This window comes from Parasteatoda tepidariorum, chromosome 1 (genome assembly GCF_982258835.1).
Source record: "Parasteatoda tepidariorum strain Cologne lab strain chromosome 1, Ptep-v5.0, whole genome shotgun sequence".
NCBI classification, from domain to species: Eukaryota; Metazoa; Arthropoda; class Arachnida; order Araneae; family Theridiidae; genus Parasteatoda; species Parasteatoda tepidariorum.
Window position 1 is genome coordinate 111,968,869 of NC_141755.1, and position 14,871 is coordinate 111,983,739.

The window sequence follows — 14,871 nt, forward strand, 5'->3', positions numbered from 1 at the left end:
GTACCGAGGGAGTGCGGTATTTGTCCTCGTTAAACTGAGCTACCGTAAAGTGCTCGACTTCGCGCGCAGATCGTCGGACTACCGAAGCGGGGGTGCCATCCCCTCCGCAGAGGATCAAAATTGTGATGGCATGTCTTCGAATCATCCTCCGGGATGTTTCCCAGACCGTCGCCAATAGCCCATTGTGCAGCTCTAGTTCGACGTAAATTAACAACAACAACAAGCCAGCATCCATTTATTTCCATTTTTTCTAACTCATTCTCTAATGTTTAAAACTTGAACCCACAATCTTTACATCGGTACTTGAATCCACTATCATTTGATTAATTTTCATTATCCACTCTCACTTTTGTTTAAAACTTGAGCCCACTATCTATGCATTGGTTCTCGAACCCGCAGTCACATGATCATCTTTTATATTTTAAACCCCTCTTTTTCAATTCGCCTATTTGAACAGAATTCGAACCCACTATTATTTGATCAATTTTTATAACCCACTGCCTTTTGTTAAAACTTGAAGCCACTATCAATTTATTTCCAGTTTTTCTAACTCATTCTCTATTGTTTAAAACTTGAACCCACAATCTTTACATCGGCACTTGAATTCACTACCATTTGATTAATTTTCATTATCCACTCTCTCTTGTGTTTAAAACTTGAGTCCACTATCTATCCTTTGGTTCTCGAACCCACAATCACATGATCATTTTTTATATTTTAAACCCTTCTATTTCAATTTAGCCTATTTGAACAGAATTCGAACCCACTATTACTTGATCAATTTTTATAACCCACTGCCTTTAGTTAAAACTTGAAGCCACTATCCATTTATTTCCATTTTTTCTAACTCATTCTCTAGTGTTTAAAACTTGAACCCACAATCTTTACATCGGTACTTGAATCCACTATCATTTGATTAATTTTCATTATCCACTCTCTCTTTTACTTAAAACTTGAGTCCACTATCTACGCGTTGGTTCTCGAACCCACAATCACATGATCATCTTTTATATTTTAAACCCTTCTTTTTCAATTCGCCTATTTGAACAAAATTCAAACCCACTATTATTTGATCAATTTTTATAACGTACTGCCTTTTGTTAAAAGTTGAAGCCACAATCTTTACATCGGTACTTGAATCCACTATCATTTGATTAATGTTCATTATCCACTCTCACTTTTGTTTAAAACTTGAGCCCACTATCTATGCATTGGTACTCGAACCCACAATCACATGATCATTTTTTTATATTTTAAACCTTTCTATTTCAATTCGATTATTTGAACAAAATTCGAACACACTATTATTTGAATACTTTTCTGAGCAGCGCCCTCCTCCCTATTTTTTTTTCAATATTCGTTCCCACTATCTTCTTATGGATACTCTAACCGGATATCATTTGAAGAGTTTTCAAGCCCACTCTCTTTTGAACAATTCTCCAACCCACTATCTTCTTATGGGTACTTGATCCTGCTATCATGTAATCAGTACTCGAAGCCACTTATTATTGCCGGTGCTCGATCTAGCTATCATTTGTTCATTACTGGATTCTATTATTAGTTGAATTCACAATTGTTATTTATATTTATACATAAGGCGTACGTACGTGTTTACATTCTTACGAGCATATGTACATAAAACGTACGTATATATCCCTATACATACATACAATATACGTTTGTATCTATGTTGTACGCATATACAATTTAGGTGTATATTTATGAACTGACATTCATTATACGCAAACACAAAAATTTCCTTTTATTTTTCAAGGAATGTTTGACGATGTTACAATTTATGTGAAAATTGTTTCGCTAATTCATTTATTATACAACATATGTTTCATTATCATTGGCAAATTATTATTATACCCATAATATCATTTTTTTTTTATGTATTCATAAAGCACTTAATTTGATTATGGAGTATCTCTTTTGTACAAATTCCATTGTCATTTACTAATTGTTATTATAACTTTAATATTTATTTGTTACATTTGAACAAAATATGTTAATAAACAAATAACAGGACCGTTTACCAATAGTGTAAAAGGAAGAATAAACTAATAATAAATAAAAAGAGGAAATTCTTCTCCTCCCCCCCCCAACTCCTGTAGTGGTGGAGGGGACAGGAGGGTGGAAGAACTACCCCTAAATATTGATTTTTTCCTTTATACACAGGAATTACACCAAACCTTGGGGGACTGGTTTACATTATGAATACGAAAGCTAGCCTTCCTCCCCTCTGCATAATTTGTCCAAAGTACGAACTCCCCAAATCATTTGTCTGGACGGTGACTATGGGGAAGAGGTAACACTACTTCAAGTAGGGGTGTGGGGTTATTATGTTAGGCTAGGGTCAGCAAGAGAAAGGAAAATCTTTTTCTTGGATCTATTGTGTTAACTCTAGAGTGAGGAGAAGCTACCCTCTCTGAAATGAGCTATTCTTGTTTCCATAGCAGCAGACGGCCTCAGACTTTGTGGTGGGGGGAGTTCTTACCGTAGACAAACTACACTGGTTATCATAAATTAAGGAAAAATCACAAAAATAGCGATAACTCTTTCAAAAGTAAGCCAAACCGTGCAAAATTTGCATATGTTGTCCACTAAGAGTAGCTGAGTAAAATTGCAATATGCAAATTAGTGGCGCTGCACTCGGCTTACGTCATCTGCCTGGAGCATAAAAGTCCAAGTTTGAGAGAAAGCACACAAATTTTACTGTGATTGCGACATTGAAAATCTGAGATAGCCAATTCGTAATAATGACCTCTAGGCATCATTTGCCTGAAGAACTACGATGGAGAGCCATCGGGAGACTAGAGGCAGGGCAGAGTCAATCAGAAGTGGCCAGATGGCTAAATGTGAGTCCATCTGTGGTTCATAGACTTTGGAGGCAATTTCAAACCACAGATTCGGCATCTAGGAGGTTCAGTCAAGGACGGCCAACTGTTACGACCAGTGCCGATGACCGATATTTGACATTAAGTGCACGCAGGAATAGAACCGCTACTCCGACACATCTTAGATCCTCTCTTGCTGCAGCCACCGGAAGGTTGGTGTCAACGTCAACTGTGCGCAGAAGGCTCCACGAAGGTGGTCTGTATGCGAGACGACCAGCCATTTGCGTGCCGCTCACATCACGCCATAGGAGAGACCGTTTGCAGTGGGCCCGACAACATGTCCACTGGACGTCAGATCAATGGAGGCCTGTTCTCTTTACGGATGAGTCCAGGTTTAGTCTAGAAAGTGACAGTAGACGTTATTTGATATGGAGAGAACCTGGGACCCGTTATCATCCATCAAACATCCGTGAAAGAGATGCATACGGAAGAGGCAGTGTCTGTGTTTGGGGAGGCATATCCTTAGGAGGGCGCACATACCTCCATGTCTTTCCAAGGGGAACCGTGAATGCTCAGGTTTATCGAGACAACATCCTTGATGCTTATGTGCGCCCATATGCCGGGGCAATTGGTGATTGCTTCCTGTTACAGGACGATAATGCAAGACCACACAGAGCTCGCATTGTTGATGATTATCTTCAACAGGAAACAATTACTCGCATGGAGTGGCCAGCTCGATCCCCGGACTTGAATCCTATCGAGCACGTTTGGGATGCTCTAGGGAGGCGTGTATCTGCCATCAATCCGCCCCCTCAGACCCTTGCCACGCTTGCAACTGCTTTACAAGAGCAATGGCTCTCACTTCCTATTGAACTGATAGACCGCATAATTGAAAGCATCACACATCGCTGTTTGTGCTGTATTGCTTCTAGAGGCAATCATATTCCATATTAAAGGTACTTTTTCTATTGCAAACCGATACTTCCAATTTGTTTATTTTATACATGTGCTAATTTCTATACTACTATTAATGTCTGATAATTTCTTTTTATGTTGTTTAATACCTTACTATGTGTTGTATATTGTGGGTAAGTTTCATAAAATTCCATGTGTAATTTCTTGAGTTATCGCGATTTTTGTGAATTTTCCTTAATTTATGATAACCAGTGTATATAGGAGGTTGCTATATAGTGGTGGTCTTCTTCGGAGGTTTCACTACATTTGGAGATTATTAAAACTGTATCGATACTGAGCAGTTTTAATACCGATACTGGTTGCCCCTCGAAAGGGATACGTAGCGGAGACATAATTTAAACTACCACAAGTTGGCATTGAGCAGTAACAACGTGAATAGAGCTCTATTCTGATCGGATGAATGACAAAAAACATGTTTTGCTTTGTTTTATAACGTAAAACCATTGGAAAGGGCCACAAATATTAATAAATAATTAAAGCTATTTTAGCTTTATTATGTCGGCATAAGTATTTCAGTTTTGTTCAAAATTTCGTAGTGTTCATCAGTACTGATATATTTTTCTAATTTTTCCTCCCATATGAAGTATGAGTATTCAGCAATTTATTTTACAAATGTAATAGAGCAATTTTTATAAAATATTTACTTTTTAAAAACGTTTCAATTTTGTGAAAGCTATAGAGCATATCACATGTTTACCTCATAAATACTATCAGTAATTTTTAACTTTAAAAATTAATTTTTTAAAGAAAATTTAAAAATATAATAGTCCAGATTATTACAAATGGTTATATATATTATTACGTCTATTTATACCAGACGAATGGGAAAGTGCACAATTGCGCCTCATTGTAATGGTAATAAAAGTCCACCACAAAGGCAAATTTCTCCCAACACTTGATCACAATTTGTTGCATCTTTAATTATAACTCAGGATTCGAGAAGCTATAATTTATTCGAATTTTTAAAAAAAAAATACATTAAAACTTTTTTTTCTTTCTTCGAAATATCAAATTTCTCACACAGCATCGCTCTCTTAACACTATCTGTTGTTCATGTCAATGCATGGATAGGAACGGAACATGTTACTTTAGTAATGAATTAAAGAAAAGAAAGAAAAAAACTAAACATTTAATTTCACAAAATTTAATTTTATTTTCGAAACAATGTACTTAAATGAAAAGCTACTAAAATGCAATATTTAAGCATACAAGAAATAAATATTCAATGAATATAATGCACATTCCATCATAACAAAAATTTAAATAAACATTGCACCAGTAGAGTAACAAATTAAAAAGAGAACAGGAATTAAACTTTTGTTCTTGTGTTTACATAACATTCATAAATAATTATATCCTAACAGTATTAGTATTAGATTCGATAAATTAACAATATGTATAAATTATATGAGGAACAACACTCTTTCTGCAAAAGACAAACAGTTTTTTCACATTATATACCCGTAATGTTAATAAAGCACCATAAAATCTGCCCTCTAACCAGCAGATAAGCAAAAGCATATGATTATCATAAATTAATGAAAAATAACAAAAATAGCTCTTAAAAAAATCTGAATGAAATTTGCTTATAATGTCAAATAAGAGTTGCTAGAGAGACTCCGTTCTGAAGGCACTTTTTCTATTCGAACCTGACACATTCATTTCATACACATGCTGATTCGGTGAGCAGTCAAATCTTTCAACAAAAAAAAGCACCTTTTAAGTACTTTTCAGGCACTAAAAAAAATTTGAGCACTACATACATTAACAAATAATTTTCAAAAGACTATATATGATCATGAGTATCTCCCAGCTCAGTATATATCACATGGGGACTCACAAGTATTTCATGTAGACATGTAAAATGATTGGCGCTTTCGTAGGCTAAAGACTGACGGTACTCCGAAATGCATTGTGTTTTAATGAATTGTGAAAATCCTGAGCAGAACAATGTGAAAACTACTCTTTTGCATAATACGCGGTGAAAACAACAAGGTAAAGAAAAACTCATTTTCGAAAAGGGAAAATAAAGTACTTTTTTTAAAAACACCCAATAAAGAAAGCACCTTTAAGGGCTTTTAAAAAACAAGCATAAGCACCTTTAAGCACTTTTTAAAAACACACGAAGCGCTACGCACCGTAATTGTTGGATTAATTTATATGATATTTCATACATTATGTGCACAACTTTCATTAAATTCTAACATAACTTTTTGAGTTATGCTCATTTTTTCATTAATTTATGATAACTAATGTTACAATTAATCACAAGCACACATAACACATTTTACAAAATAGCTCTCATTGATTGAAGACTAAAGCTAAAAATAGTGTTTCACACTAAACGTGCTGATCAACAAAAAAAAAATATTTTTTTTTTAAATCACTTTTGTCTGATACTTATTTTAATTTAAGTCGATACTTTTAATTTAAGTTCAGTAATAAAGTGAATGTGTTTTATAATAAAGTGAAGTTTGATTTGCAAATCAGTTTCTCCTTAATTAGTTTCATTATTGACATCATTCAGTTAATCAAATACAGATATGAGATAGGAAGTTATCACAAACGTAAATATTCAGCTTATCAAATATAAATTTGAAGGGAATTATAAGAATTATAAGATTTTGGTTCAGAGACTTTGCTTGGATAAATAGTACAGAAGTATTTTTCAATAAAATTTAAGAAGTCGGTTTCAAATCTGATGCTAAGCCCAACTGAAGTTAACAAAAAAACTTTATTTAGTAAGTTTACAAAACTTAGAAACGATTGCAGTTTGTTCAAAAGTTATTTTCTGCAAGTATATTAATTTATTTTTTGTTACTTGCGATGTGACTTAATTTTAAGAATTTTTTATGATAATTATATTTGAACAAATATATAACAAATGTGTGTAAAGTGGTGGAACGTTAAAAAAAAATGTAGTTCACTGCTTAAAAGAAAAAAATAGATTTAATATCTGTATGACAGTCTAGTACACTTGATTTCACCAGCTGTAATCAAAATCAAACTAAAAATTCTTTAAGATTTCAAATTTTATTTTTCTAGTTTTACATTTTTATATTTCATGATAGAGCCCACTTACAGTTTTTTTCTCTCTTAAGACTGGTAAAAATTGATTTTAAAGTTTCTTAATACTTCTTCTAAAAGAATTTGATTATGACAATAAGATTAGAATATTAAACTTTTGTCAATAATAATTTTAGATGTATGTTTGCTTCTATCTATTTTTTAAAATTTTTATTTGAATTGTTAAAAATAGTTTGTTAATTTAAAAATCTTTCAGCAATGGCTAGATGAAATAAAATTAGCATATATTTTCTTTTTCTGAAAATATTTAAAAAAAACTTTTAAGTTAAATAAAAATGAATAATATTTATAATTTTCTTTTATGTCTGTTCAAGAGATAACAATTAAAATAAATAGTTACCAAAATTTGTCCTTAAAATGAAGCAAAGATTAAATTATTTAACCCTTTGCCGCGTTGGACTTGGACTGAGGATATCTTCATCGTAAGAAAAGTCAGGCACTTAATTGTTGATTTAGAGAACTTTTTGAGATCACTGCAATTGTCTAGGATTATGAATAATTTATTCATTAAAATAAAAAGAGATTCTACTGGATTTTCAAATATTTTACACACATGCTACTCAAATTATGAAGAAAATAAAGTTATTTTCATGGGGGAAATAAAAACTTATTTGCTGAAAACTTAAGGACTAAATTTACTGAATTCCTTAAAAATACTGAAAAATCTTGTATTTGTTTAAATCATTAAAATTAAAGAAATTTCTAAAACATTTTAAACAAATGCAAAATACACTACTAAACTTATAGTTCTTTACATACTTATATCAGTGTAACACACTAAGATAATAAACTTGAGGCTTAAAGTAATTATCATCGTCAGGGTTGCTTTTCATCTTTCAAATGCACGTCATTGGATCTGTAGAAAACAATTAAGCTCATCATTCATAACAGCTTCCCTGGAAGAAGAAAAAACAAATCACCAAAAATGAAAAATATGCAAAAGGTTTTACGTAACAAATTGTAAGAAAAATGGTTTTTGTAACAAATTTGAGTTTCTAAAAAATAGCCTTGTAAGAAACCACATTGCCTGCAAACAATTTACTTAAATATTACTAATTTATTTTAAAATAAATGTACGTTACGTAATGTACATTAATAAAATTATTATGTACATTAATAAAATTATTATATTAAAAAATTATTCTGTAAATGTATGTTAATAAAATTATTAGAATTTTATTAACGAGTTTACAAGAATTCCTACCAAAAGCAGTTTAATGAGAGACTGTGGTTAAAACAGTTATGAGCTCAACTCAAAAATCCTGAAAATTTCTTGAGTAAGATCATGAATGACGAATTTAAAAAAAAATATGTCTTTACAAATATAAATCATTAATATTTTCAAAACATGAAATTCTAAATAAATTACATGCAGCATAATTTAAATGAAAAATTATGCATAGGTTTACTTTTAACTCTAATCCCCAGTAATATTGTACCAGAAAGAATATTTACAAATGAAAGAGATGCCAAGTATAAATTATAGTTCTAATATTTCTAAATAAAATTTATAAGAATTTTAATACATAAATGTGATCGATGATTTCTTGGAACTTCTGGACCTTGGATTTCCAGAAACTTCTCGCATCGCGTTTAGCGAAAAATCTGGAAATTAGAATTTTTTCCTAAGCACAAATTAATTATTCAATTTCTCTGTTAAAATAATTATTCAAAGAGAGCATCTTCTCTCCTGAAGAAATTAATAGAGTTAATTTAGTTTGGTTCACATAAACCAGAATTTCATTATTTACACATAAGAAAAGTTTAGATTACATCTCTATTTTTTTCAGCAACAAGTAAACTGCAAAAATTACTTGGACTCTTAACAGATATTAAATAGGATCGTAAACATTTTTTAAATTACAAGAATGATAATTGCAGATGTTCATATTATTGTTTATATTTGTGAAGCAGCATCATGCTAGCTTGCTTATTTCTATTGAGATGTGTTGACGTTTCTTAGGAAACCACGTAATTCAGCACGTCTGTGTTTCTTCACCTTTACGTCCATTTGTAAGATAGTCATCATATTTAGTTTGAAATAACTGTTTGTTTGAATTGCAGCAAGGATGTCTTTATTCCTTCTTCAACACTCTGCTCAAATAATTCTGCATTAGCCCAACAGTATTCAAGCGTTTTCACACTTGTTTGTCGACCAACACTACCAGTTTTTCGTATAGTTTTAAGTGTTTATTTTGCTGTACACATGTTAGATCAAAATCACTTTTTACAATAGTCTGTCAAACTGTTGCAGACAGATTTGTGCTGCAGATTGGCAGTAAATACAAATACATGGTGCAGAGCATAAATACTTACTTAGTCTTCATCCACAGCAAAAACTTCTGAGCTTTCATACAGTTTGGATGATTCTCTTGAGGCCACACTCTGAAATAGAAAATGTTCCATAAGAAAATGTAGATTTTTCTTGCCCTTTGAATTCTAAAAATTTGAATTTCTTAGAATTGAACATTTGCTTTGTACGATAAAAGTCTGCCGAGGGTGCAGGATATGTCTGATCATACAAATGAGAAGTGGGAGAAATTGAAGCAGTTCTGGGGAAGTCTCATTTTAATGGAATGGAAAATTATCCGCTAGAAAAAATCATACAAGAAATAATGAGGGGTTCCTTGATGAACTAAAACGTTTTGCTGCTGTACATCCTTTCTTTTCACACGTGACAACCAAGAAACAATGAATTGTATTTTAATTTCAAAATCTATAATGTTAAGTGTAATACAAATAACTTTGAGTGGGAACTTAAATTTAGTTTTATAAACTACATTTCCATTTAATTCATAGGATTCCATTTGATAGGAATTATATTTCTTTATTCAAGGTGGATAACCAGATTTTTCAACAAAAAAGCACCTTTTAAGTACTTTTTAAGCACTCAAAGAATATTTTTTTAATCAGCTTCCAAAAAAAAAATCGTAAATAGGATCTGTGCAGTAATAAAAATTATTATTTTCTATCATTTAAAATTCTTAATTTATAAACATAAAATCAATAAAATTCAAAAGCATTTTCAAAAGCTTTACATAATCATGATAAAATAACTAATTGCTGATGAATATTTCAGAGAAAATTTTGAAAATCATGCATTTTTTGTAATTTATGAGTATAATCGACACACAAAGAAAAATTCTCGTTTTAAAAGCTAGAAAATTATGCACTTTTTACAAATCCCTCCAAAAGCACCTTTAAGGGCTTTTAAAAAACATAAATAAAAAAATAAACACCTTTAAGCACTTTTTAAAAACGCTAGGCACCCTGTTCAGTTATTCAACAAGGAGGATACAAAAGGTAAGAAAACATGTATTAATTTAATGAAGGAACACATAATTTAAATACTGTACATAATGCTTTTCATGTTTAGCTATAAAAAATGTTGGGAGTGCTGTTGATTTTTCAGAGAATATATTTCCTTCCAGAAAAAGAGGATCTTCAAAAAGAAATGGTGAATATTCAAAAATATTACAATATATATGGCCACAGTTGTTACTATAAAAGAATCCTGCATCTTTTGCCTCCTTTAAAACATTGAATTAGATTAGTCAATAGAGTTAGATGAATACTTATTGCCCTCACATGTACCCAATATGCTTATTCATCATCATAGTTGGCCAGACAGCCCAATGTGGGCCAATGCCTTCCTCTGAAGATTTCTCCATATGGACCTCCGATGTATCTTTGATCTCCAATTCTTTTAATTCATTGCAAGAAAACCAGACACCGCCGAGTCAGCCCATCTCAACCGTGGCCTTCAAACGCTTTCTTGTTCCAGTGGGTCTAAAAAGCATAATATTTTTTATTGTATTGTCATCACTCATTTAAATCAAGTGGGCCATCCAATTCATTCTATTTATTTTTATGTATTTAATAATATCAGGTTGTTTATAAATCTTGTACAGTTCAAAGTTAAATCTCCTTCTCCTGTTATTGTTTTCATTTACATCGCCAACTATGCTCCGCAAAATCTTTCTCGTAAATATTGTGATATAATTTCCCTCCCATTTTGTCAATGTCTAAGCTTCAGAAGCGCATGCCAAGACTGGCTTGACAAGAGTTTTGTAAATTAAAAATTTGCTTTTCAAGAAAGAAACCTAGATTTAATAAATCTCTTCAGTCCATAGGCAGCCCTATTTGCCAGACAGAGTCTGTTTTTTTTATTTCAGGAGGCATTCTGTTATCAATAGTAATAATTGATCCTAAGTAAGTAAAACTCCTTACTGTTTCAAATCTATAAGAATCTATTTCAAGATAGAGGTCTGGGACTCTGTTTCTTGAGAATAACATATGTTTTATTTTATCAGCATTTATGCAAAATGTTTATTAAAGGAAATATAATTTAAAAATAGTAATAAAAGATAATCATCTGATACCTAAGTATGTATTATTTAAGCTTTTCATTAAAGAATTTTTAATTATGTGCCAGAGTGTGATTGGCACGACAAATCACATTTTTTCTTCAAATGCATCTATACAAAGTTTAATAAATAAATTTAATCATTTGAGAGAAACTTACTTCCCCACTGCTGTTCACAAGAGTTGTAAGAAGAGAATCAGATAAACACCAAGATTGATTTTTCATGACTAAATCTTTTGGGGGACTTGGAGAGGTGCCACTATCAGAACTCCACACCTAAATGATATTATATAGTATATATATATATATATATATATATATATATATATATATATATATATATATATATATATATATATATATATATATATATATATATATATATATATATATATACAACAGAATAGTGTTGTTGAAGCAATATTAAACCAAACAAAAAAGTACTAAAAATATATTTTACAATAAATCCTCATAATGAAAATAAACACATAGCTGCCAACACTGATAGAAAAAATCCAGTAGATTTTACAAAACAATATAAATTTAATAATGTTTAGCAATAAATGTACTAAATATTTTACACATAGGAAATTTTAGGAATTCTCATAGTTATCAAAATAGAAAAATTGCAATATTTTCCAGCTATGATTGACATTAAATGAACTTTAAATGTTATGTATTATGCTTACTCATAATTTTGAATTAATTCATCAAATATAGTTTAAAAAAATATTTAATTTTAAAAGAAAGTTCTGAATGAAAATTAACTGAACATTTTAAACTAATATTTATAAGCGAGGTTCGCTTCATTATGTATTAGTAACACTTATTTAAATACTCAAGCAAGCAATAATATGTGCAAAATATCTATTCCAACAAGGAGTTTTTCAGGAAACTTACCTAATTTTCGGGAATTTTCTAAAATATACTAAAACAAGGAGAATTTTTAAGAAACCAGTAGACCAGGTAAAACTGGCAAAATCCAGTAGTCTACTGGAGAAACCAGTAGAGTTGACAATCATGTACACATACTATATTTTTAAGTCATAACGAGATTTCAAGCACATTCTTTCTTTTAATTTTGTTTCAGGCTGTTCCTTTAATTTACAATTAAAATTTTAGTCATTTTTGCTGACAACATTTATAATTACAGTAGAGTCTCGATAATTCAAGGTGGATGGGACGGATCTATGGAAATCTCGAATTACCAAAAACTTAAAATTCAAGAAATAATTAAATAAATGGAAAAGAAAGCAAATTTTTAAATTTTAGTAATTAATTGAAAATTATATACTATTTAAAGAAAATTTAGTGACATTAGATGATCAGGGAACATTTACTGCAGTACACCAAGTTACAATATTCATTATATTATTACATCAGGTTACGTAAACTTAAAAATAATTGTCTCGTGTATTTTGTTTTAACACACTGTTTACCTGTTTCAATCTTTCATAAATATTTTTTTTTTCAACATTCAGACATAGCAATCATCGTAAAACCAATCGTAGTAATCGTTTCGTGCGCCGTGAGAGTGTTGGTCATTGTTTGGGAGCAAGACTGATTTTTTTTTTACTGGCTCTGATTTACGGGATACTCGAAAGATTGAGATTCCACTGTATAGTTATGTATTATCAGGGTTACCACTCAAATCTGTTCAAATTTTCCATTAGAATACTTTCTATTCATCCATTCAAGTTCAAAAACACTTTTTTAAAACTTGTAACGGATGGCACTCAACGTTAATAGTTTTATGATACATTAATCAGGGATGAGAGTAGTTGGAAAGTAAAAAAGAGGAAATTCATGAATGAATATATATATATATATATATATATATATATATATATATATATATATATCAGGGTTTCCGCTACGGTAGCTTTTTTCGCAAAATGCGAAAAGACCCCTCAAAAATGCTAAAATTCAACAAAGCATTTTCGCATTTTTGCTAAAGGATTTTACTAAATTTCATTAAAAAAAAAAGCTTCCGCGAAAAACCATGACGCTAACATCCATGAAGAAAACTTGAATGCTCCCCTGCAAATACCAGGCGATTGAAGAATGTTCAAGATATCCTTGAATAAAAATCAAGGAAATTCATAAAGTTATTAACAACTCGGTGGTTGTCTTTGGGGAATTCAGTTACAGCTCTGGATTGCAACTGGCAAGCTCTTGTTAGTGTTTTAATGGAAGACAAACGTCCTGTTGCTCAAGGGTTGTTAAAAAATATAACTACTTTTTTTGTTTTTAGCAACCACTGCCATCATGAATGATATCATGTTCAACATTAATAAATTAAGCCTCATATTTCAAAAATCTAATTTAAATTTTGAATATGTTCAATCAAGTGTGAAGGCTTGTATTTCAAGTTTAGAAGAAATAAAAAATGGCACCGGCACTCATTATATGAGTTTTTTAGATGAAGGAAAGTGAAAAATTTGAGTTTCAGGGCCATATAATTTTAGATGGACTGAAACAGAGGGAAAGATTCCGTAATTTGATGCACAATTTTTTAAAATGTATCATTGAAAATATTACTGATAGATTGGGAGATTTGGATAAAATCGAAATGTTCAATATATTTATACCTAGCAGGATGCCCCATAGTTCGGAAGAATTACAGCATTATGGTGTTAAAGAAATCCGTTGCATTTTCAATTTGTTTTCGGAATCTCCCAGAAAAGATTTTCAGTTTACAGAAACTGAATTGCTTTGTGAATGGGGATTATTTAAACACATCCTAATGCAACGATGTAAAAACATGTCATTTAATGAATTACTTTTATTTTTATATACCAATGATGTGTCCGAACTGTACCCATTAATAACTTCTGTTATAGAGTATTGTGCAACAATACCAATGCACACTGTTGACTGTGAAAGGGGCTTTAGCTGCCTTAATTTGATTAAAACTAATATTCGAAACAGGTTGTTAATCAACCATGTAAACAATTTGTTAATGATTAATATTGAGGGCCCTGAAAGTGCATTTAACTTTCAAGAAGCATTTGTAAAATGGGCAAACATGAAAGAAAGGAAGATTGCTAATTATAAACCAAAATGTTTTGATAAATAATAAATGTGTTTTTTTTTTGTTATAGGTATTCTTTTTGATATTCTTGTACATTAAGCTATTCTTTGTCAGATAACTTACAGTACTTGTTTGATATAAAGTAATTTTATGAGCCTAATGGCATTTTAGCATTTTGCTAAAACTTTTTTTCAGATTTTAGCTTTTTTGCTAATGAATTTTTAGCCTCAGCTTAAACCCTGATATATATATATATATATATATATATATATATATATATATATATATATATATATATATATATATATATATATATATATATATATATATATTTATATATACATACATACCCTCCAACTTATGAGGATTTTGAAAATAATTCTTTCTAGTGGTAGCGAACCAAAGTAGAAATTTTTAAAGCAAATGGATCTCTCATAAAACTTTTATCAGAACTTAAGAATCTAGCCATATGGCCTGCACTTTTATAAGTAATAGTGGACAAGTTACGCTAAAATTAATTTTTTTTAAATATTAAGACATTAATTTTGCTACCGTCTGAAAAGAAGATT

General features: G+C 30.8%; 1 protein-coding gene across 2 annotated transcripts in view; it reads right to left on the bottom strand.

The window, feature by feature from the left end:
- Positions 1-4,943: 4,943 nt before the first annotated feature.
- Positions 4,944-14,871, bottom strand: part of LOC107439264 (lamin) — a 34,575-nt gene continuing 24,647 nt past the window's right edge. Inside the window, exons 9-11 of one of the 2 annotated variants that reach the window (XM_043051211.3) lie at positions 11,428-11,544; positions 9,219-9,287; positions 4,944-7,798 (exon numbers count right to left, since the gene is read on the bottom strand). In XM_043051211.3, the coding sequence (XP_042907145.3) occupies positions 9,219-9,287; positions 11,428-11,544 (186 nt within the window). In that variant the 3' untranslated portion in view covers positions 4,944-7,798. Of the gene's footprint in view, positions 7,799-9,218; positions 9,288-10,543; positions 10,692-11,427; positions 11,545-14,871 lie in introns of those variants that run through there. The other variant, XM_087150425.1, reaches the window with a different exon arrangement.